The following is a 25,661-nucleotide window of genomic DNA, read 5'->3' as shown; positions in this document are numbered from 1 at the left end:
TGTACCTGCATGCTTACTTTCAGTAACTGATGTACAAGGACAGCCAGGTCTCGTTGCACTGCCCCTTTTCCTAATCTGACACCATTCAGATAATAATCTGCCTTCTTGTTCTTGCCACCAAAGTGGATAACTTCACATTTATCCACATTATTCTGCATCTGCCATGCATCTGCCCACTCACCCAACCTATTCAAGTCACCCTGCTGCCTCATAGCATGTTCCTCGCATCTCGCACTGCCACCCAGCTTTGTGTCATCCACAAACTTGGAGATGTTACATTTAATTCCCTTATCTAAATCGTTAACATATATTGTAAATAAATGAGGTCCCAGCACTGAGCCTTGCGGCACCCCACTTGTCACTGCCTGCCATTCTGAAAAGGACCCGTTAATTCCTACTCTTTGCTTCCTGTCTGCCAACCTGTTCTTATCCATGTTAATACCCTACCCCCAATACCATGTGCTCTGATTTTGCACACTTGCTCACACCATCTCCATTTCTCTGGCTATAACAAGCTGCATGCCTCCATAAGAATTCCTTTCACACTTCTGAAAAAGAAGATTCTGAAGAAGGGTTCTGACCCGAAATGTCGCCAATCTATGTCCTCCACATATGTTGCCTGACCTACTGAGTTACTCCAACACTTTGTGCCTTTTGCACGTTATTTTTTCTATATACGCTGCCTTTACAGCTTATATGAAATTACAAAAATGTTTTCAATGTTTTATTGTACTATTTTCCTTTAATTGTCCCTTTTCTCTTCTACCACCAGTTTATTCTAAAGTTGCGTCAGTGTTCCCTATGAATAATTCTTTAAATCACTGTAATCAGATACTGTGCACTATTTGCTTCCAATGTTTCCACTGATCAGCTTTAGCACTAACTCTGGAACACTTGGAACTGACATAGGCCTGTAGATATGAAATAATTTGACCCTTGTGTGGGAAAGAACAGATCGTACATTAGCATGATGGAAATTTCCCCAGCTAATGTTATGCAATGAGCATTAATCTTGGAAGCTATTCTGTAAAATCAGAATAAATGTGCATTTGCCCATGTAGGTCAATGCTCCAGAAGCCTTTCTAAATGGAAAGTCATTGTAGGAATAACTGTCAGAGCCCTTTATGGTTCATTGCCAGCTCTTATGGTATTATCAGTTAAAATTTGTGGGTAATTTGGTAGCTCGCCAGAATGAGCTGCACATTTTGCCTGCATCTAATTTAATTGTTGTTCAAAACAATTGTCGTGCTGTAAAGAAACAAAAAGTGGAACCGATACTCGAGAGCCTGAAACTTCTATACAACTACCATAGTAATTCAAGGTGACTAAAAAGATGAATATTAATGACAGTACAAACAACTGATGTGACTGAAAAATAAATAGGATAAACTGGGCATCATTGGATATAAGGGATGACATTATCATGTGTAATAAACAGGCAGCACTCAAAGCTAATGTCCTCTGCTAATTGACAGAATTGTACTGTTACATCAGTGTTAAAGATGCTGTTAAACTGATCAGCGTTTTTTTTCAATGTAGCATCATTTGGCTAAAACTAGTTCAAGCTAGCCTACACCTCGCAATAAGAAGGTATTTCTGGTTTAAGGAATTAGCAGGGGTGGGCACAGCAGCAAAGACCACTTATTTGAGCAAGAAAGGCACAGCATGGGAGCAGGGGTGCTCCACACCTTTTCGGTTGTTGCTTTGAACATGTTCAAGGAGGCAAAATGGAGAGATGTCCTCGATTAAATGGACTGTCCTCCACTACCAAGAGAGCAGGAGGGGATTAATGCACTTTCGAGCTGAATGGAATGTCACAGAAATACCAATGACTTTATTCAATTTGCAAATGCTATATAACACCTATTTTATTACTGGCGTCAAACAATACTCATTACTATTCATCTTCCAATAATCTCCATTCATAGGACATGCATCTCCAACATTAATACATTGTTCCAAACACTCACAGTATCTTAAGCTCCCATTTCAACTGTTGAACCATGCTTCATTCAAACACGCTGTGGAACACACATTAACACACTTCCCTCTCGTCTGCAGGGTAGGAGGTAGATAATTGTTGGCTGCATCAACACACCATCAGGGGACGGTTAAGTTTGGATGCATCACCTTAACCACCTGTGTAGATGCTGACCTCCCAGTATTTCAGAGCCGATAATGAGCTGCGGTGCATGCTGACATTAAGATCAGTGAATGGGATGATTTCTAATACCTCTAATTCTGCTTTGCAAATAAACTCGACATTGCTTTTCCTGATTAACAAGTTGAAGATGATGTAAACATGCAGCTCTTGCTTCCCACTCCTACCAAATTACCTTCACAATTTAAACATGTGGCCGTAGAGGCATGGAATCATATAACATGCAAACAGGCCCTTTGGCCCATCAAGTCCATGCCAACCTTCAAGCATCCATTTACTCTAATCTGCCTTCATCCTTTTTATTCTTCCCACATTACCATCAGCTCCTCCTGGATTCTAACATCAAGGCAATTTACTGTGGTCCATTAACCATCAACCCACACATTATGTGATGTTGGAGGAAACTGGAACACTTGGGGGTAAACCCATATGGTCATAGGGAAGACATGCAAACTTCACATAGACATCACTGGAGATTGGGATAGAATCTGGGTAACAGGAGGTATGAGACTGCTGTTCCTCCAGCTGTGCCACTCCTTTTATTTCAGAAAGGCAAGGACTACCAGCTGATGGGACAATGGAGGAAGACGTAAAAGGGAGCAATGACTATGACATGATTCCATCGACTAAGCCTCCACCGCAGCTATTTCATTAGTTGGAGTTTAGTTTAGAGATACAGCGCAGAAACAGGCCCCTTGGCCCATTGAGTCCACGCCAACCAGCGATCCCCGTACACTAGCCCTAACCTACAAACTAGCGACAATTTACAATTTTTACCAAAGCCAATGAACCTACAAAGCTAAACGTCATTGGAGTGTGAGAGGAAACCGGAGCACCAGGGGAAAATCCACGCGGTCGCGGGGAGAACATGCAAACTCCGTACAGACAGTACCCATAATCAGGATCAAACCCAGGTCTCTGGCACTGAAAGGCAGCAACTCTACCGCTGCACCACCGTGCCGCCCTAAATTTAGATATTGGTATGGAAGCAGAATATGTACGTGATGAGTTACTGGGTACAAGCAGTCTGCAGCCAGTTCAGGGCAAAGGGCAACCATGCCAATTTCTTGGAAAATTATGAAATGAATGAGTTCTTCTCCAGGGATGTTGAGAAGGACTTTAATGGGCCTGCCTAAAGAAGCAGATTAGAATCCACAATTAAATTCTCGGTGCTTTTAGACATCCACAATTAAATTCTGAGTGCTGGACAGTCTATGTGCATTGTCACGTAACATGGGGGAGATCAGAACTACTTACGCACAACAGTGTGCAGAGTTTGCAACCCATTCTTTAGTTGCAGTGCAGAAACTGTGGCAATTGACATTCTGAAAAAAGATCCAAATCTGAGATGGCATCTGTCCATTTCCCTTCACAGTTGCTGCCTGACCTACCGAGTTTGTTTTTGCTCAATGTTGCAGCATCTACAGTCTCTAGAGATTACAGATTCAGTTCTGGAATCTACAGGATAGTTTGTCTGTTGGATCATGTTTCAGATCGCATTACAGCACAGCAAAACCCACACAATCTCCGATATGGTCATGGATGCACTAAATGTAATCAAGGATCAGTGTTTAGAGAGACTGGCAGGTCTTCACAGGACTCCACCCATTAGTTCTCCAACAGAACATGAGAAATGTCCAGGTATTGCTGTCCAAGGGTGGGATGATCAGTTGTCATCTCTCTGGGGTTCCTTTCACAAAATTTGAGTATAGATCTTTCACTTTCAAGTTTCCATGTTAGCATTGTCTGGACCCTGAAAATCTATCAGGATTTTTACTAATACATAAGGATGCATCATTCCTCATTAATCAAATGGAAACAATTTTTAATTCCATCTTACCGCATATACTCAATACTGCTGTATCAGAAGTCTTACATCAATTAATAAGATGCAGAAAATATATTAGTGTTTACATTGACAACTGACGTTTGTACTTTTTCAGACCCAAAATTACCTGTCAATCTGTCAATATTGTCAGATTTTTGTATTTCCTCTAACATAAAATATTGCCCTGGAAGTTGTATTTAGTTGGTTGCACCGAATGCATGAAATGGCCACATATCATAGAAATATAGAAACATAGGTGCAGGAGGAGGCCATTTGGCCCTTCGAGCCAGCACCACCATTGATTGTGATCTTGGCTGATCATCCACAATCCTACTCTGCTTCTTGATATATTTAACACTAAGGTCCTTAGATGCCAACTAAGGCAGATGTTGAGCATGTGTTGTACCATCGATTCTGCCAACATCACCATTATCCTGTAATATCACTCAAGATTCCAACATCTGCAGTTCCCTGTGTCTCCATGCTACTGATACATACTGTTACAGTATAATGTTACATGTAGACTCAACAGAGAACCTCTTGTGCATTTTTGCCTCTCCCTGAATCAGGTCTTTGAAATAGAAACAAGATGCACCAGGCCAAATCAACACATTTGTAATCAAAAAAAGCGATTATCCCTTTCGTTTCCTCTCTTTTCAATTTTTTGTGTGGATTTCTTTTTTTTCATTTCTTCCAAAGGATCTATGATTTTTTTCTAGTTTATTCTCACATAAACGATTACTGACTGTTATTTGTTCATCTCTCTCACAACAGCACATTGCTCATTTCATATATGGTAAAACTGCCCTAAATTAAGAACAATAACAGTTTGCTAGGTTTAAGACTCAAATACAATATATTTGAGGAAAAAACTGCAGATGTAGGAAAAAACTGCAGATGCTGGTTAAAATCAAAGGTAGACACACAATGCTGGAGTAACTCAGCGGGTCATGTAGCATCCTTCTCTCCCGAGATGCTGCATGACCCATTGAGTTACTCCAGCATTGTGTGTTTACCATATTTTCAGATGTGTTGCAAAGTGTACAAGGTGAGAAAATTAGATCGTTTTTTTGTCTACTGGCATGTTGTTTTGCCTGCATTGGTAACTGGAAGTAACTATGTCCAGTCATCTTGCAATTGATGGAACTTGGGCAAGAAACCAAAACAGAAGATGTTTTTTTAGATTCTGTGCTTTTTTCACTTCCATTAAGTGAGTGGCATGGTAGCACAGTGGTAGAGTTACTGCCTTATGGCGCCAGAGACTCAGGTTCGATCCTGACTCTGGGTGCTACCTGTAAAGAGTTGTCTATTTTCCCCATGACCTGAATTGGTTTTCTCCAGGAGCTCCGGATTCCTCCCACACTCCAAAGAAGTACAATTTGTAGGCTAATAGGCTTGGTTAAATTGGAAATTGTCCCTAGTGTGTGTTGGATATTGTTGGTGAACTGGGATTGCTGGCCAGCGTGGACTTGGTGGCCGAAGGGCCTGTTTCCACGCTGTATCTCTAAACTAAACTAAACTAAGCTAAGTGTAAAAGTGGGCTGCTGCTTTACCTCTTGCCTGTATTGTGCCATTGACATGAAAATATTTTCTTCAACAGGAAATAATTTATTATACGTTTGCATTTCCTATAGAAAGATACTTTTACTGCCATTTGGTCAGTTATCATGGTTGCATCCGCCTCATCACTTTGTTTCTCCGAATCTTTTATTGAGATAAAACAAATTGTATAAGCAACTGACTCAAAGTGGGGACCAAGTTCCTTATTTTTAAAAACACATTTTTTCTGATCCAGAAATAGCCATCAGGCACACCGTATAAAGATTGTGAATGCCAGATGGTTATAACTGATCTTTACAGAAGATGAAGGCTAATTGAGTCATGTGCAAATTCTTACATCTGTTTCAAGCTGCATTAAACATCACAAGCAGTTACAACTCCCGAAGGTCTTAAAAATCTTCGAAATCCTGAACTTGTGCCAATCTACTCACTTTGCTGTGAATTACCAAAGATATCATTTGTATTCAAAGATTACATTTTTTAACATGCAATAATAAGTGCTAGCATTGTGCATTTGAAAACCTGCTCAGCAAGCTCAGTAGGAATCATTTTAGCTTGCAAAGAGCTGAATTGTAGATTTTTCTATCTGTTTTAGGATCCAAATTTCAAAGCTACTTTAAGATCTGATCCTCCCTGATGGGAAACCTATGATCAGATGGCAGAATGCATTGCCTATTTTAATCCTGAGAAATTTTGGCTCTCTCCAATGCTGACCAATATGGTAGAGTGTGGTGTAGTGATAGATAGGGTTGTGGTGCATAACTAGTTAAACTAACAATATTTCTGTAGAAAAAAACAAGGACACTGCGGCTTAAGAAAAAAGCAAATATCTTGAGGTGATTGACAAAAAAAAGCCATTTATTCACAAAATGCTGGAGTAACTCAGCAGGTCAGGCAGCATCTCGGGAGAGAAGGAATGGATGACGTTTCGGGTCGAGACCCTTGACCAGAAACATCATCCATTCTGAAGAAGGGTCTCGACCCAAAACGTCATCCATTCCTTCTCTCCCGAGATGCTGCCTGACCTGCTGAGTTACTCCAGCATTTTGTGAATAAATACCTTCGATTTGTACCAGCATCTGCAGTTATTTTCTTAGACAAAAAAAGCCAGGAGAGCCTTTAAGGGCAATTTCTTTGGTTTCTCAATGGCACCTTCAATTAGCCGAGCTAGTGGCTGTCCGTGCTATTAAAAAAAAAGCAATTTAGGTCCCAGGAAAAGGATTTAAAAACCTAGTTTCTATTATTAACAGAGTTAAGATCTTAAGCAAAGATGGGCTTCATGCAGTCATCCAAAGCTATCTTTGGAATTAGCTTCCTTTTTGGAAAGAAGCTTCCCTCCCCCCATTGTCCCTGCTTTTAGGGTTGAGCAAGCCATGGATCTGGGAGGTTCCATTTGTTAGTAAAACTCTACTAGTTTCTTTGAATAATGGCAATTAAGAGACTTTTGGATAGGTACATAGATATGCAGGGAATGGAGGGATACGGCTCAAATCCAAGCAGAGTTGAGTTTAAAGATAGACACAAAGTGCTGGAGTAACTCATCGGGTCAGGCAATATGTGTGGAGAAAAAGGATGGGTGATATTTTGGGTCGGGTCCCTTCTTCAGTCTGAACCAAACATCACCCATCATTTTTCTCCAGAGATGCTGCTTGACCTGCTGAATTACTCCAGCACTTTGTGCCTGTCTCTGGTATAAACCAGCATCTGCAGTTTTTTGTTCCTGGAGAGATTAATTTAACTTGGCATCATGTTCAGCAAGGACATTGTGGGCCAAAGGGCCTGTTCCTGTGCTGTACTGTTTTACGTTCTATGTTCTAAAAAACAGAGAGAAACTGAAACAGCTTTTTTTGCAAAGAAAATCAATATTGATTACATTAGATACCAATTACAATTGTTTCTGAAATATGTAATGATATTTTTTTTTAAGTACCTTTATGCTCAGTCCAAATCCACCAATTGCCTGTCTTCTAATTATAACAGTTCTTTCCTGTAGAAGGACAATAATAGTTAGGAACGATAATTACATAAATCAATGTAAATCCTAAACAATGCTCACATCGTATAAAACTTTTAAGGCAGACAATCTTTTGAGGTATTTTATGTCCATTGTGGCAGTAGGTCTTCTCATTGACTCATCTCAGTCACAGAGGAAGTACACGAACAGTACACACTTCCTTTTCAATAATAAGGCATTCACACAATGACAATTCAATGAAGAAGGGTCTCGACCCGAAACGTCACCCATTCCTTCTCTTCAGAGATGCTGCCTGTCCCGCTGAGTTACTCCAGCAATTTGTGTCTGCCTTATGAAAATAGGATACCTGCTCCTCAAAGGTCTAGTTCAGCTTTCAGACATTTGCTAGCACAGGGAGGTATATATGGTGGCCAGGGAACCTAGGAACAGTATCTATGATGGATATTTAGAACAATACATTTTTATTAGTCTTTAATATTTTTAACCAGAGGAGATTATTTTCTTAACCAGTACTCAATGTCAGTCAAGGCCAAACCAGTGAGGGTTGGTGGCAGGTTAGGTGGGATGAATGCTGATGAGAGAGAGCTGAGTGCCTTCAGCATACAATTGGAAACCAACGATATATGTTTCGGTGATATTTAATTCCTAGCACCCTTTTTACCAAATTGCATACTATTCATTTGGAAAATTGGCAATATTTTCTTTAAATGTATACCCTTCAGTGGTGGGTAAAGTAACAGGTGTTATGGACAGGCCTATTAGTAAAGCCTAATCTCAAAGGAGTCAAAGTGCCAGTCCTCTCACTGGAGCAGAGCAAATGGTCAAAAGAAACATTGGTCAAAAGGAACACTGTCAGGTGATCAGCTTGGTCTGAAAGTGAATCTTGGCTTCAAAAGGTAAACCTTCCATCTCAAGCATGGAGTGAGTTTGAAATTATTAGCTTAACCAGTTATAATGAGTTCATTAATATATTAGGGTTCTACATCTGTTGTAATGTGCCTTCTCCATGATTGTTCACCTCATTAAATTCAGGTGAGAATTGTTTGCACAGATTGTTCTGTATATTTACCTATCTGTAAATGAAGTAGCTGAATAAGTTATATCAAGCCTTATCTTACAGGGTTCAGCCAAGTTTTGGCAATATTGAATGAGTGTGCATGTCATCATCTGCAAAAGGGACAATTTCAAGTTCAGACTTGGTCATGCTGTCATTTAAAAAGGGCAGATTTGTGATATTCCTGAACATTATATTTAGAGCTTTGTTAGGATAGTCAGCACCAGTGTACCTGAAAGAATATCTCAAGTAGTGTGGGAACAAAACAATCAAGGACTGCAATTACAAGCGTGAAGGAACTGGGTGTTCTAAACAACAATTACCCTCGCATCTCAGAATAATTTGATCAAAAGGGGCAAAACATAAAAAGATCATAAACCTGATCCCAAAAGTATCTTCACCAAATGTAATGTAAAAACAAATTGGGGTAACTTCAAACGAATTCTCAACTAAGAGGAGAACAAATATGGAAACAAAGGCCAGAATAGAGAATGACACTCAGAATAGGAAAGTAGTCATGTTTTTTAGATGTGTGCATCGAAAAATATTATTTCTTGAAGTGTGACTGCTTTCTTGAGAAACAAAGTTTGACAAACATCGGCCCAGATTCTCCTGGGAAATTACAGCAACTGCACATGCTTTGACATGTAATCTATGGTGTGTTATTTCACTACTCTCATGGGGAAGAAGATATAGGAGTCTGAAAACTATGATCACCAAGTTCAAGAGCAGCATCTTTTCAACAACCATCAGGATCTTGAACAACACTGCACAATGACCTCAGCTATGAATTTCAATGGACTGTCTTTTGTTTCACGAAGGACTTTGGGTTCTTTTGCACTAGGATTGTGGTCATCGGGTTTTTGTTTATTATATATTATCGATGCACATTGTGTTTATAACTCTGTTCAGTTGCTGCAAATAAGACATTCATTGCTGGTACATATGGCAATTAAACATTATTGACTATCTTTTATAACTCTGTTCAGTTGCTGCAAGTAAGACATTCATTGCTGGTACATATGGCAATTAAACCTTATTGACTCTCTCTTGAGTCTTGAAATTTAGGTGCTAATGGTCAACATCCTAAGAACTTCTTTGGTCAAATCGAAAGTTGAAATGCCAGTTTCCTGCAATTTCCAACCAATAATCTATTTATTTGAACAGAAGGGAAAAGTTGCAAAGGAGAGGGATATGATTATGCAAATTTACACCTCTTTTAATCAACTGAGTTAAATTATATGTACTCAGTCTTTTACTTCGTTCTGCAACTTTGTATTTTCTTTAAGTTTTTAATATGATGTTGATTTTTTCAAAGAGCTTTGGAATGTTGGTGAATCTCAGAGGCATTCATAAACATTCAAGCTAGTTGGTTGGTTTGTTGGCCAGTATACTACACAAGGTCTCATTTATCAGGTCAGAATTGATATCAAGGACCAAGGTGTCGTTGAGAGTCGTGATTTTGTACAGTTTTCTGTTCCCACAAAATTCCAGGCCAGTATTTTGACCAGGAAAGAGAATTGTAAAACTAACCACGTGTGAGTTCAAAATGGAAATACTGCATCTAAAACCAATGAGGACATTGGCAAAAATGCGCCAAGGTAAATGAAGCTGGAATGATGAAGAGGGAAGTTCCAATCCAGTTCAAGAGGAATCAACTTGTTATGAAAAAACATCCACAGCTCCTCAAGATCCAGTGCTGAAAGTAAACCTCCAGGTGACATTCCTTTACAATAGAATTAGCCCAGTAAATGGAAAAGGACAGATTCCCCAACATTGGGGACTCGAAATATCACAGAACCACTTAGTCGTAAAATGGCTTTGTGTTACAAGGAGAATATTAGTTCCAGTTCAAAGCTCATTTGTATTTGCAATCTCATTTTGGCCACTGTGCCAGCTGTTGTAACATGTTTTATACCTGGTTGGCTGGACAGGACATCTATTATGTGTCAATTAGTGATGCATCTCCACTGACGCTTCCCCTTTATCTTGTGTGCTTTATCAGTGATTCTATTGATTTTACTAATAAGCTCACCTCTACCATAAGACAAGTGAACGAATTTCTGTTTGAGCTGACGATTGCCACATAGCTTTTTCAAAATGGGGACAGGAATAATATTGTTAAAGTGAACTTTTCATTATGCTCATTTGGTGAGTAAAAAATGGGGGTGACAATTATATATTTAGCAGAAGAGAGGCTTCAAGCCCAAATTGAATCTACCTCAGGCCATTCATCGACCTTTCATTTAGATTACCACACCGGGACTGCAGAAAGGAGATGAGGAGGAATTTCTTTAGTCAGAGGGTGGTGAATCTGTGGAATTCATTGCCACAGAGGGCGTGGAGGCAAAGTTAATGGTTACTTTTAAGATAGAGATTCTTCTTCTTCTTCTCGCGTTTGAGGCAGCAGAAATCATGTAACGCCCTCCAGGTGCTGTAGCCAGTGCAATGTGCTGTTGCCGAGGGCCGTGAGGTCTACCCTTCCACCAGGGGGATGGAGGACAATGCAGTTTCAGCAGAAGCAGAAAAGATGGAGATTGATAGGTTCTTTATTAATACAGGTGTCAGGAGTTATGGGGAGAAGGCAGGAGGGGGAGAGGGGTTGAGAGGGAAAGATAGATCAGCCATGATTGAATGGCAGAGTAGACTTGATGGGCCGAATGGCTTAATTCTGCTCCTATGACGTATGAACTTATGAAATGATAGCAGACCTTTTATCTACAGTGAAATGTACACCTTTTTCTATATCCAGTCCTACTCCTTGGAAATGGAGTTTGCATGTTCTCCCTGTGTGTACATGGGTTTCCTCTGGGTGCTCCGGTTTTCTCTCACATTCCAAATATGTGTGGGTTTGTTGTTTAATGGGCCTTTGTAAAGTTGCCCCTAATATGTATAGAGTGAATGAGAAAGTGGGATAACATAGAACTAGCGTGAACCAGCATTTGATGGCCAGCATGACTCCAAGGGCCTGTTTCCATGCTTTATCTCAAAACTAAACTAAAGGTTTAGATTTATTATTGTCATATGTGTTGAAGTACAGCTTTGTTTTGCATGCTCTGCAAACAGATCCGATATTCCATACATAAATACAATGAAGTCAAATTCAAGTACAATAGATAGAGTAAAGGGAAAGTTGCAGAGTGCTGAATATAGTTCTCAGTTTTGTAGTGTATTGAAGTGCATCTGTTCCATAGACAAAGTCCAATGTCCAAAATGGGGTAGAGGTGAATTGGATAGTCCTTAGCAACGGAAGGGTTGTTCAGAAGCTGGATAACAGAGGGGAAGAAGCTGTTCCTGAGTCTGGTGGTGGGCAGTTTTAGCTTCTGTACTTTGATAGGACTTTCAGAAAGCTCACACAGGAAGGCAAGCAAAATGGAAGACCAGTTCAATACCTACATATCCAACAAGAGGAGACAATCTTGCTGCTGAGTACTGAGTACAGTCAGCCTCAGTAGGAATCCTGATGCATCAATGCATTGCTGATAGCTAGACTTTTTCCAGTTATTCTTTGCAGCAGCCCGAAGGAGCCACTTGCACAACAGTTAATATGCATTTTCTGACTTTGAGGCTGTGATTATGGCTGCAACAATTGTTACTTTACTGTCATAACATCTTCACTGAAGCATCCTATGAACTGGGCTTCGCTTGTGGTAAGAGAACCAGTTCATAAAGACCTACAGTAGACATGGCCTCCTGATGAATGCACTTCTCCCTCGTGCATTTCCAGCTGTTTGTTCTACTCTTCAAGACCTCTCTTCATTCTCCTACGTTTAGCTCCGGGAGAAAGCCTTTCCAAATCACTCAGCTCTGGAAGCTACACGTTTTAGCATGGGCTTTTATGGGAACAAAACAAAAACTGCTTTGCCAGCCAAACCACTCCCTGTAGAATATGTGAACGTCACACAAGCATGAAGGTGGCTCTTGATCTATGGAGAATAATAAGGGAGTGGGGAGAATTCTTTATTTGATTTAGCTACATGTTCAGATGTACCAACCTAAGGCAAAGAGATGGAGTGTCCAGTTGGGAAATTCTAGCTTTGGCTTCAAATCGGCATTATATATAAGTTTCATTCATGACCTGCATCGTCTGCATGATGCTGCTGATCATTAAGTGCGCTTATACAAACATATTAATCAGGATGATGCCTGGCACACTTCTTGTTGCCAATATTTGTTTGTGTTCTGGACCCCATTATTCATGTGTGGAGTCTGCACATCGGTAAACAAAAATGCCAAATGTTGATCCTGCTTCTCTCAAAAATAATAATGACATGGGTTATTCGCCTGATTCCAGTCTTAGCAGGAATATACAGTCTCCCCTCTCTAAAGTTCTGTTCTGCCTCCACGTGCATTTCAATGGTAGCTTTAACAGGAAAATAAGATTGTGAATCCAGTATGGGGGAGGAATTTTATTGCACTGAAAACCAGGATCAGGCAGGAAAGAACATTATGCTGAATCTTCAATGAATCACCAGACTCTTTCAACAAATACATTTTTGAAATGTAAAACATATAGAAATTCATCAATGTCATATCAATAAGCTGTGTATGATTAGTAGTTCCCTTGTGGTAACACATGCTGTGTTTTATTCTGCAAGTTGCCATGGAGGCACAAGGACATTATCATCTGAATCCCTAAAATGCATCATGTATTTTATCATCTGTGCACTGACACCATTTTTTTAGTTATCCGCAAAATATTACGGACACTAATTCATAGAAAGTTGAAAAGAATTTTGCAATAAATCCAGTTAAATAAACAAACTGATACAATAAGTGGGCACCATTCATTCTAAACAGCAAGATTATTAATTATTGACATTTTTGAAAGGAAAGGTTATTACTTACACTGGAATAGAAGGCTTCACTTGACACACTGATAACGTCTTGCTCCTGAATTGTTAAAATGTCCTTTGCTAAGTGCAATCGCACTTCAAAGGGCTCTTGAGAACCATCTTGTAGCAAACAAATCCCTGTCTTTGTCTTGGAAAAAAAAAGGAAAGGTTTAGACTGATTTAAAGCAAATTTGAGATTCTGTTCATTAAAAGGAATACTAATATTCTGAGGAAGCTCAGATTTCAAAGTATAATGGACATGATTTTTCTCTCTAGCATTAGCACAAGCTACATACCACAGGATAGATTATAAAAAGATCAATCATTCAATGTCTTTGTACTTCGGATTAAAAATATGATGCCTTTCTTCACAAAATGTTAGGTATTATTTATAATATGTTCAAATGTAGTGACAGCCAGTCAAGGGTTTTCCACATAAGATATTTCAAGTAGAATTGTGACCCCTGATGTAATCTGATACAAGAGTTCAAATGCCCATCTTTTTACCAAGAGACCAGCTCATTGTCAACTATCCTGTGTTCACCTTCTATCACCCTGAAAAGAGATGGTCTTTATACTTCTGATTAGTAAAACCTTAACCCCAGACAATGGTTATGGGCAGTTATTGCCGGAGGATAGCTTTGAAAATGTGTTTATAGGTCCTGGGCTCAGTATCTTCTATAATTGGATTGAGGAAAACCACATAGCTATTACTGAGACTTGCACTGTGCACTATCCCATTTATGAGCAGCACCTTATGCCTGATGCCTGCCTAGGGAAAGCACTAATTATGATCTTATTGTCTACCAATAACCGCTATGCTGGTTTATGGAAATATGCAAGATTTTCTCAAAATCAATGTGATGACACAGCAGATAATGGAAGTTTGGATCTACATTAACTTGTGGGGGAAGAAATAGTAATGCAAAGTCATAGCTAAGCACCCAGAGCAGTAATAAAGGAAGAGAATTGTAGATCCATAAAATCATGCAGCATAGAAATAGTCCACACTGACCATCAAACATTCATTTGCGCTAATACCGCACTAATCCTATTTTATTCTTCCCACATTCACATCAATGCAGCCCCCAATCCTACCACTCTTTTCACTGGGAACAATCTACAGTGGCCAATTAATCTACCAACCTGCACGTTTTTGAGATGTGTGAGGAAACCAGAGCACCCTGAAGAAACATGGTCATAAGAGGAATGTATACACTCTATACACACAGCGCTGGAGATCAGTCTTAAAACTGGATCACTACAACTGTGAGACAACAGCTCTGTTACCTATATCACTGTGTCATCCCATAAGTATTTGAATACATATTTTCACAAAACTATAAAGGAAATTAAAATCTGAAAATGACAGAAAATTTTAAAAAAAGCCAAGGAAATTCTGAAGAATAAACAGAAAAAATATATAAAATGGAAAATGGCAAAATAATAGATGTTACTAAGATGAATTTTGAATTATTAAAGTAATAATAAGATGACATGGAATGAGTGAGCTTGAAAGCTGAAGATGAAGCAATCTCATTGTGAAGAATGAGCAAATATAAGTGATGTAACATAATTTCTATTTGCACATTCTTCACAATAAGATGTGATGTAACATAATTTCACAAGTTCACAAGTTATAGGGGTAGAATTAGGCCATTTGGCCCATCGAGTCCACTCTGCCATTCAATCATGGCTGATCTCTGCCTCCTAATCCCATTTTCCTGCCTTCTCCCCATAACCCCCTGACACCCAAGCAATTTATTTGCCTTAGCATCGACAAATGGCCTGGAATAATTATTGAGAATTTCAAGAGAAAGGGGAAAGTTTCCGATAAAGTTCTCAAAACCGAAGATAATGAAAACAAAATCACTGGATGTTTATACCTGAGGAATCTTGGCAAGAACCTCAAGGATATGGGCCAAACGTGAGCAAATGGAACTAGCTTAGTCTGTGCTTCTTGATCGGCATGGATCAGTTGGGCTGAAGGGCCTGTGTCCGTGTTGTCTGACTCTATGATTCTAAACTTTAGGGGGTTGGTCAATCATTTTAAAAGTTATCCCGTGCTGTTGAACAAAAAAAATATATAAGTGACGCCAGTGAGAAGAATTAGGCAAGATGGTTCAGGTAGAGAAAAATGAATGGAATTAGTTGGTATCATATTGAGTTGAAACTTGTTGGTTAATGCTCATATTTTTGAGAATGGCAACAGATTCTACAAACCACACAAGATTATGATTAAATGGTGTATGTAGCATCTCGTTCTAAAAACCCTTGCCTGAAAATGGAGTTGAGAGTCAAAGAGTTGTACATCACAGAAATGAACCCTTGATCAACTCATCCATGCTGTTCATGATGAAGTTGTATCGTAAAGGACTTATCAGCAGTACCCAGGTGTGAATCCTCCCCTATGTAAGCCCTCCAGGAAAGGTCCAGAAACATGTTACAAGAGGTCCATCTTCATCATTGGTCGCCAAGACTGCCGTGCACCTAAACCTGATCTGCCAGCCAGTACGTCCTAGAGTTGGATGATCTCCTGATCTCTCATGACATCTGTTCACACCGACAGCTCATTGACTGTGTTTTGATGAAGATGGTCTCAAAAATGATTTGGAGCACACAACACCTAATACAGCGTGTTTATTGGTGCATGTTGACATTTCACACCTACCACTGTGCCATGCTCTTTTATAAGAAGAGAGATGAGCTGTAGTCAGAGTCAGATTTTTGTGCAGAAGAGATAATAGTGCAATTGCTACCTTTTTGAATTATGTGTTTGGGGACTATTATCAGCATGGTCACACTAATCTCCCTACTGCTATATTTTATCTTGTTTCCAGTTCCAATTTGCTGATCAAAGTGGTTAAAATATACAATGATTGAATTCATTATTAATAAACTCAAGCCCAAAACAACAAAGTAGAAAGGAGTTACAAGGAAGGCACAACAATCTGCTCTGGAATGAGACTGAACCAAAGCATCACTGATCAACATTTCTGTGCCAAAACAATGCTGCAGAGAAAGAGATTTAATTGTTCTGCCTCAAAGATTTTTTTTATATTCCAGTCTTGTGTTAATAATTAGTAACTGTGTGAGTTATAGGGGGAGATTAATATTTTGCTTAACAAAGTTACTTGAACAGAAAATGTCCAAGACTTGCCAGTTTCATTCCTTATTTTGCATGAAAAAACAACTGCAGATGTTGGTTTAAATTGAAGGTAGACACAAAATGCTGGAGTAACTTAGCGGGTCAGACAGCATCTCGGGAGAGAAGGAATGGGTGACGTTTTGGGTCGAGAGCCTTCTTCAGACTGATTCTCACTCCTTATTTTGTTCTGTAAATGGACTGGAAATTCCAATCAATTTACACCAGTCAGAAGAATCACTATTGAGAGTTAATCTTGGAGGGACAAAGGAATGACAATAAAATATTGCTCCACAGTGCAATCTTGGGCAACATACCAACGTTTGCACTGAAGTTTAGTATGGCTATTGTTTACGCCTGACAGTAATTTTCACTAAATTGTATAAGAACAGATTAACTTGATGAATATTCGTGGAAAAAAAGCTCCATTTATATCAAAGTTAAAAAAGAAAGTGGTGGAAATAGCAGCTGTTGAAAAAAAATTAACCTTAAAGATTGACGATCTTTCATTAGAAACTGAAAAGTTAACCTGGTTTCTCTCTCTATGGGTGCTGGTTGATCTGCTGACCACTTTCAGCCATTTTTGTTTTTATTTCAGATTTCAGCATTCAGTATGTTGGTTTTGTAGCATTAATTAATTTGTTCGTATGAAATTAAAACCAACAGTATAACGTTGTACTGTGTTGTTTGGATTTCTAAAAAATACTTTTAATTGTACACGAATATATTTTGATATGCACTCTGTTCAAACATACAATAAATGTTTTAAAATGCATTTCTAAATATGACCACCACTAAATGTGCATTTAGTAGTACAATCCTGATCAGGGAACAGTGCATTAAATATTTTTTGTATAAACTTCAATACATTTTTTTAAATGGATATTTGTTTCTAACATCAAGGTTATGTAATGCCTTGGCAATGAACGATATAATGTTACACAGCATCAAACATATGTTTTGTAATACAGCCTTCTCTTCTAATCTATTGTTTATAAAAAGTCTACCGAAAATGGATTTAGAACAGAAATACGATATGAAACGAGTTGTCTTGCATTGCACTTTTGTGTCAATTGTGATATTATCTGTTGATCCTCCATTTATCTTTTTCTGGCTCAACAATCCACCTTTACAAAATAATCTATTCATTCGCAAGCGATTTGATGTTTGTTTGTAAGCAATTCAAAGTTTTTTCCCCAATCTAGAGCAAAATGTTCTAAATAATAATAACATTAGAAGGTCTGAAATAAAGACAGAATGTATGATTTAAAAATGAGGACTGAATTAATAACTGAATGGATCAGCCCTACTTTCTATCTTTTTACTATCAGTAAATCAACAAAGTTACACCCACTCCCTAGCTTGTGATGTTAGCTTTGAAAAAAAATCTTATTTTTAATACACAAAACACAGACTACTTTCCAATCAATGTAACCAAGATAACTTCTTGATGATAGGGATTATGTTACAACTACTTTTTTCTTAGAAGCTCAGACAAAAATAATCAAATTAACATTTAGCTGCCCAAAACAAATGTTCTGTCTATTAAGATCAAGATGCCTCGTCTAAGCTGGACTCATTTGGTCTTGCTTGCCCTATTTCCCACTAAACCTTTCCTATCCATGTACCTGTCCAAGTGTCTTTCAAATGTTGTAGTATCTGCCCTAATTACCTCCTCTGGCAACTTATACTATAATTTATAGATACAGCATGTAAACAGAGCCTTTGGCCCACTGAGTACATGCTGCCCACTGATCACCCGTTCACATTAGTCCTACATTGTCCCACTTTCTCATTCACTCCCTGCACACTGGGGACAAATTTACAAAGGCCAATTAACCTACAAACCCACATGTCTTTGGGATGTGGGAGAAATCCAGAGCACCCAGAGGAAACCCAAGTGGTCATAGGGAGAATGTACAAACTCCAAACAGACAGCAACCGATGTCATGATCAAACCCAAGTCTCTGGCGCTGTTCCATATACCCACGAATTTCTGAATGAAAAATGTAGCCTCGGGTTTGTATTAAATCTTTTCCCCCTCACCTTAAACAAATGTCCTCTGGTTCTTGATTGCTCTGGGTGAGACTCTGTGCATTCACCATATCTAGTTTCCTCATGATTTTATACACCTCTGTAAGATCAACCCTCAGCCTCCTATGCTCCATGGAATAAAGCCTTAGCCTGTCCAACCTCTCCCTATGGCTCAGGCCCTCAAGTCCTGGCAGCATCCTCATAAATCTTCTCTGCACTCTTTCCAGAGGAATGAAATCACATTATGGAATTCTTTGCCACAGAAGGCTGTGGAAGCCAAGTCAGTGGATATTTTAAGGCAGAGATAGATAGATTCTTCATTAGTACAGGTGTCAAAGGTTATGGGGAGAAGGCAGGAGAATGGGATGAGGAGGGAGAGATTGGTCAGCCATGATTGAATGGCGGAGTAGACTTGATGGGTTGAATGGCCTCATTCTACTCCTATCCTTATGACCTTATGATCATTGGCCACAGGCTAAATGTACACTAATTGATAACCATTCAATTTACCAAGTAGAAAGATCCCTTTGTCAGTAGGACACCCTGGAATGAAAGGAAAATGCCTTCCAAGACAGAATTTAGGGGGTCTTTAATTGGTACTTAACCGTGCTATATGGTATGAACAGTACTTGATGCTGACTCCCACTGGAGTTTGAACATGTTCTATTTCCGGCACTGGCATTTTGCAGGTGCCTATATCAAAAAACAATCTACTACCCTTAGCACAAAAACTTGATCAACTGGGACAATAAAACCCCTTTGGATCATTGAAGTGGTGCTTCAGTCACTTAAACAGGAGAGTGGCAATTAAAGTATTTATTCAGGTCTGGAAAGGAGGTAGCGGCAGCAAATTAAACAGAACAATGAACCTATATCACAGTGACAAAAACATTGCCCTATTTCAAAGCGTTATTTTTTCTTCCATGCTGTTGTATTGAAATATTATTTTAATTTGTATAATGGATCACTTAAATATTTAAACCAGAACTGAAGAGCAAAGTCTAATTAATCTGTCACATTTACATGTGGCATATATTTCAGTAAATTGTGCTTAATTTTAGTTTACATCCAGCAGATCCATCTAACATGACCTTAAACTAGGAGTCCAAACTTGCAAAATGTACCCTATAACTAAATTAACCACCTGATTGTTTCTGTCTTTCTACGTATTTCCAGTCATTCATTTCAATATCCAAACTGCGCATTGTAAAGGAGAATTAGATTTTTAGATAAGCACAATGCTTTTAAATAGATCTATTTAAAATCCCTTTTCATCAGTGCTACTCAGTTAATTGCTGATAAACATAGTGCAGTTGATTTCTTAAATTCAATTTATTTTTGGTGGGGGGGGGGGGGGGTTGAACACATAACAATTGGCAACACCTTACTGTTTAGTGCAACAATTGCATTAAAAATTCATTTATACGGAACTGATTCTTTGCAAAAAAAGTTCAATTTTTGAATTAGTGTAACTTCAATGAAAGAGAAGATTGCTTTCTGATCGTTAAAATTCACCCTGTCAAAAACTGCACACCTTTGCCACAAAAGCTTCCAAATAATTTATAAACAAGCAGCATACTGTTTTTAAAAAACAATTTCACTGGTTTCTTGGTGTTTTTAACCAGGGAAAAGCAGAGCAAAGAAAAAGAACCTAGTACATTTCCTGCTTTCCAGATCAGAATTGAAATTACTGCTATTAAAATATATTGGAATACATGTCAGATGCCTTCTCCTGGGCTGCAACCTTGACATGGTGGAGGGGCTTGCGTACTCCAGCGATCCTGTGAGCTATGCCGGATGGGGTTCAACCAAACCGGACAGGTCAAGGGTGAGGAGGCAGGCGAAGCAGTCCCTGGTCCTCCTGGTTGGGGGTTGGGCCAACTGGTTGGAGGTTGGGGGCTTTCCTCCTGGAAAAAAGTGTGAGTTACAGAAACTTTGACGAATGAAAACCAAATTACACACCTGGTTGAAGAAGGTGCCCCAGCGACGGGGAACATGACGCTTCCCAGCCAAACCCGCAAGGACGCTGGGAAGCCGACACACCTTCTGACGCCAAAGAAATCCACCCTTGTGGGGACATGGAACATCCGAACCATATTCCAGGCTGGCAAGGCTGCCACAATTCCCAACGAAATGGTGCGCTACAATCTCTCAGTCCTGTGCTTGGCAGAAACTAGATGGACACAGTCGGGGGAGATCAAATTGGCCAGCGGGCAGTCCATTATCTACTCCGGACATGAAGATGAGGGAGCGACCCATACAGAAGGAGTGGGCATCATGATGACAAAGGACACAAGAAAGGCTCTAATGGCATGGAAACCCATCAGCTCTCGCCTCATCTCCGCAAACTTCAAAACCAACAACAAGAGAGTGAAAGCCCACATAATCCAATGTCATGCACCCACCAACGATGCAGAGGATGAGGTCAAAGACAGGTTCTATGACAGCTTGAACCACCTACTTGGTAGTATTGGAGCCAGTGGCCTCATTATCCTGATGGGTGACTTCAACACCAAGATTGGAGACCAAAATGAGGGATATGAGGCAGCAATGGGAAAACATGGAGTGGGGAAAATGAATGAAAATGGCGAGATGTTTGCTGAGACCTGTGTTAACAATAACCTAGTGATTGGGGGAAGTGTATTACCCCATAAAACAATCTACAAAACAACTTGGGTGTCACCAGATCATGTCACAGAAAAACAAATTGACCACATTTGTATCTGTAAAAAGTTCAGAAGATCCATGGAAGATGTCAGAACAAGAAGAGGAGCAGAAGCAGCTTTAGACCACCATCTCCTGGTTGGGAAATTCAAGCTAAGGCTGAGGAGATACCACCGGGCCAAAAGCCAAAGAGCGAAATACACCACTGAATACCTCAGCAGTGTTCAAGTGGTGGAGAAGTTCAAGGATATCCTCGCAAGGGAAAATACAGAGCTACAGCTGAGGAGGAAGGAAGGATGGACAATAAATGAGGAGTGAGAACACCTAAAAGCTGCTTGGAGCTCAACCTGTGAGGAGGCTCCAGGGAGAAGGGCCCAAAAGCACAAGGAGTGGATAACACCAGAAACCCTCAACACAATCCAACAGAGGAGAAAGTTCAAAGAGAAAGTGAACAACTCAAGAACAAGAGCTGAAAAGGCTTTGGCCCAAAAGGAGTACAACAGATGCCACAAAGAAGTGCGAAAGAACATGCGAAGGGACAAGAGAACAGAGGTGGAGAGGCTAGCCAAGGAGGCAGAAATGGTGGCGACTCAAAGGAACGTGAGGAAGTTATATACCATCACAAGGAAATTGTCCGGGACATACCGGCACAGTAATAAACCAATTACAGACAAGAACGGCCAACTGCTTTCAACCCAGGAGGCGCAGTTCGACAGATGGGTAGAGCATTTCAAAGATGTCCTAAACAGGCCACCACTGGTAGTACAGCCACATATTCCCAAAACCAGGATACCACTACATATTAAATGTGAAAGACCAACAAAATCAGATATAAAGGCTGCAATCGAGCAACTGAATCTGGCATGGCCGCTGGCCCTGACAATATTCCACCTGAAGCCCTTAAAGTAGATGTAGATTCATCAACAGACATGCTCTATGGCTTCTTTGGGAGAATTTGGGAAGAGGAAAAGACACCCACAGAATGGGCAGAGGGATACATTGTGAAACTGCCAAAAAAAGGTGACCTAAGAAAATGTAACAACTACCGAGGGATCACCCTACTTTCTGTACCCAGTAAAATTCTCAACCGGTCATCCTCAAACGTCTTCAGGAAGTTGTAGACAAGAGGCTACGGTACCAGCAAGCAGGATTCTGGAAGGATCACTCATGCACAGACCACATTGCAACACTGCGCATCATCATTGAACAGTTTATTGAATGGACCACGTCCCTGTACATCAACTTCATCGATTTTGAGAAAGTGTTTGACAGCTTAGACAGGACAATACTATGGCACCTAATGGACTACTATGGAATTCCCACCAAGATCATAAACATAATCAAGAACTCGTACGATGGAACCTCATGCAAAGTTATGCATGCAGGCCAGCTCTCCCAGAGCTTTAGTGTCAAGACGGGCGTCAAGCAGGGATGTCTACTGTCACCATTCCTGTTCCTCCTGGCAATTGACTGGATCATGATGGAAACAACTGAAGGGAAAAGAAGTGGAATTCAGTGGACAATGTGGGAGCAGTTAGATGACCTTGACTTTGCAGACGACATAGCTGTCCTTTCACACACACAGATACAAATGCAGGAGAAGACGGACAGACTCTCACATGCTGCAGCAAAACTTGGTCTTACACCTAATGCAGCAAAGACACAGGTGATGAAGATCCACTCCAAAAACACCAACCCTATCCTCATGCACAGCACAGCCTTAGAGGAGGTAGAAACATTCACATACCCAGGCAGTATTGTGGACACCACCGGAGGGGCAGATGCAGACATAAAAAGCAGAATCAATAAGGCTAGGGTGGTGTTTAACATGCTCAGGAAGATCTGGAGCTCAAAACAAATCTCAATCAACACCAAAATACGCATCTTTAACTCAAATGTGAAGCAGGTGATGCTGTATGGATCAGAGACATGGAAAACAACAAACACACACCAGGCTGGAAACATTCATTAACACCTGCCTCAGGAGAATACTAAACATCTGGTGGAGAGACAAAGTAAGCAATGTGGACCTGTGGAAAAGAACAAGCCAGAATCCCATTGACTTACAAATTCAAAGTCATTTCAGAAAACCTGCCACAAACATCACTCAGCAAGCCCTGAAATGGAACCCCCAAGGAAAAAGGAAAAGTGGTCGGCCCAGGAACAGCTGGAGAAGAGGTGTCCAGGCAGAAATCTCTGGGAGTGGGCTCAACTGGGGAGATCTCGAAAGAACCGCCACCATCCGAGTGAGGTGGAGGACATTTTTCTCAATGGCCTATGCTCCCTAGAGGAGCAAAGGGCTTAAGAAGTAAGAAGACGACATGTCAGATGCATAAAATTGGATTTACTGCATAATACTGATGTATTTCTTTGAATAAAATTAGGAGACATAGGCAAAGACAATGTTCTTGACAGGGTGCATTAAAGAGCTTTGCCAAGGAAAATGGGACAAAAGGCAATTTTCCAGCCACAGTAACAACTGAGACAAACCGTAGGCAATTTATGTAACATAATCAATTCTGCAGTAAATATTTCTAATTTTCATGTTTCTTTTGTATAAATCTGATAACATTTTGTGCCATGGACATGTTAGATGTATTGTGTTGTAAGCTTTTTTATTTCAATTTGGCTTTCTGCCAGATTAAGATCAGGCTGGTGAGGAATTAATATTTTAAAGAACTTCAGCGGTTGTGATACATTCTGTCTGATCGGTTTCAAAGACTACAAAGGTCTGGTTGATGTGAGACTAATTATGAAAGATGTTTTGTTGTAAACTTAATCATTTTCTGCAGGGAAATGTCAGCAACACTGAAAATGTTACAATTTATAACCGTCTCTGATTTCAAGATTTAGTCTAGTTTAGTTTAGAGATACAGCAAGGAAACAGGCCCTTCGGCCCACCGAGACCACACCGACCATCGATTACCCATTCACACTAGCTCTATGATATCCCACTTTCTCATTCACTCGCTCTACACACTTTACAAATGAGCAATTTACAGTAGTTAATTAACCTATAACTTGCACGAATTTGGGATGTGGGAGGAAACCGGAGAACCTGGAGGAAAACCACGCTGCAACAGGGAGAATTTGTAAACTCCACGCAGACAGCGCCCGAGGTCAGGATCGAATCTAGGTCTCTGGCGCTGTGAGGCAGTGGCTCTACCAGCTGTGACACTGTGCCTCCCTTTCAATGGATACATGATTATGGAACACCCAAGGCACGGATAGTCCACAGCGCTCCACCAGTAGAGTCCTTAATAAGTTCAGCAAAGATGAGGCAATTGGAGCAATGTACCTTGCACTCACAGTCCAGACTCACCGGAGAATTATGTGCTAGTTACGAGAAGACACAACTGATCATAAGTGGACAAGAATGGCTGTGAGAGCCTAGTATGAGTGCTTTTCTTTTAAATGTAACAAAAATTCAAATATTTACAGATGATTAAAAGTGCTCAAAAATGTTTTAACTTTTGAGTTATTTAAGTGTTTTTTAACTTACTCAAGTACTTCATCTTTATTTGTTTAGAAGTTTAAAAAAATTGCTTTGAATGTTTCACAATGTCTCAGAAGCATTCATTCTCTGAAATATTCCTGACTTTGTTAAGATTAAGTCAAAATTAGTCATTCATTTTGCAAGCCACTCTTGTTTCCCACCACCAAAGTATGGTGTCACTTGGTGAAAGGGCAAACTTTAGACTTTGGATTGGGCCCACTGAGTCTGCAATCACCCGTACATTAGCACTATCCTACCCACTAGGGACAATTTATAATTTTTAGCGAAGGCAATTTAACCTACAAGCCTGTACGTCTTTGGAGTATTGAGGAAACCGGAGCCCCGGAGAAAACCCATGCAGTCACAGGGAGAACAAACAAACTCCGTACAGACATCACCCCAGGGCCGTTTTTACAGCATTATGGGCCCCCGGGCAAAGCAGTGTACTGGGGCCCCTACAGTTACTCTCCCCCACCCCCCTTTCCCTACCAGCCCCCCCCCCTCCATCGTGCCGGCGAAAAGCACTTACCGAAAAGCACTTAGCGATGGACTTAGGGTGCTACATTGTTGCGAAAAGCACTTACAGATCGCTGTGAGAAGCACTTAGGGATGGAAAAGCAAAGCACTTAGGGAGCTAATTGTTGCGAAACAGATCGCTGTGAGAAGCACTTAGGGATGGAAAATGTTGCGAAAAAAACACTTAGTGACCGAAAATGTTGCGAAAAAAGCACTTATTGAACTTACATTTTTAAAGTAGTATTTATTTATTGCAAGTCACTTAACATACACAGATCAGCATGGGGCCCCTATGCTCGTGGGGCCCCGGGCAAGTGCCCATCAGGCCCATGCGTTAAGACGGCCCTGCATCACCCGTAGTCAGGATTGAACCCAGGTCTCTGGCGCTATAAA

General features: G+C 40.1%; 1 protein-coding gene across 4 annotated transcripts in view; it reads right to left on the bottom strand.

The window, feature by feature from the left end:
- The window catches only part of sntg1 (syntrophin, gamma 1), a 337,591-nt gene that overhangs the window by 61,881 nt on the left and 250,049 nt on the right, over window positions 1–25,661 (bottom strand). For all 4 annotated transcript variants that reach the window (XM_078398536.1, XM_078398539.1, XM_078398537.1 and 1 more), the window contains 2 exons: window positions 13,427–13,561; window positions 7,480–7,536 (listed from right to left, as the gene is read on the bottom strand). In XM_078398536.1, coding sequence (XP_078254662.1) covers window positions 7,480–7,536; window positions 13,427–13,561 — 192 coding nt within the window. The remainder of the gene's footprint in view (window positions 1–7,479; window positions 7,537–13,426; window positions 13,562–25,661) is intronic.

Source organism: Rhinoraja longicauda, chromosome 4 (assembly GCF_053455715.1).
Source record: "Rhinoraja longicauda isolate Sanriku21f chromosome 4, sRhiLon1.1, whole genome shotgun sequence".
NCBI classification, from domain to species: domain Eukaryota; kingdom Metazoa; phylum Chordata; class Chondrichthyes; order Rajiformes; family Arhynchobatidae; genus Rhinoraja; species Rhinoraja longicauda.
The sequence above is the reverse complement of the archived record's forward strand: the minus strand, read 5'-3'. Positions and strand labels throughout refer to the sequence as shown.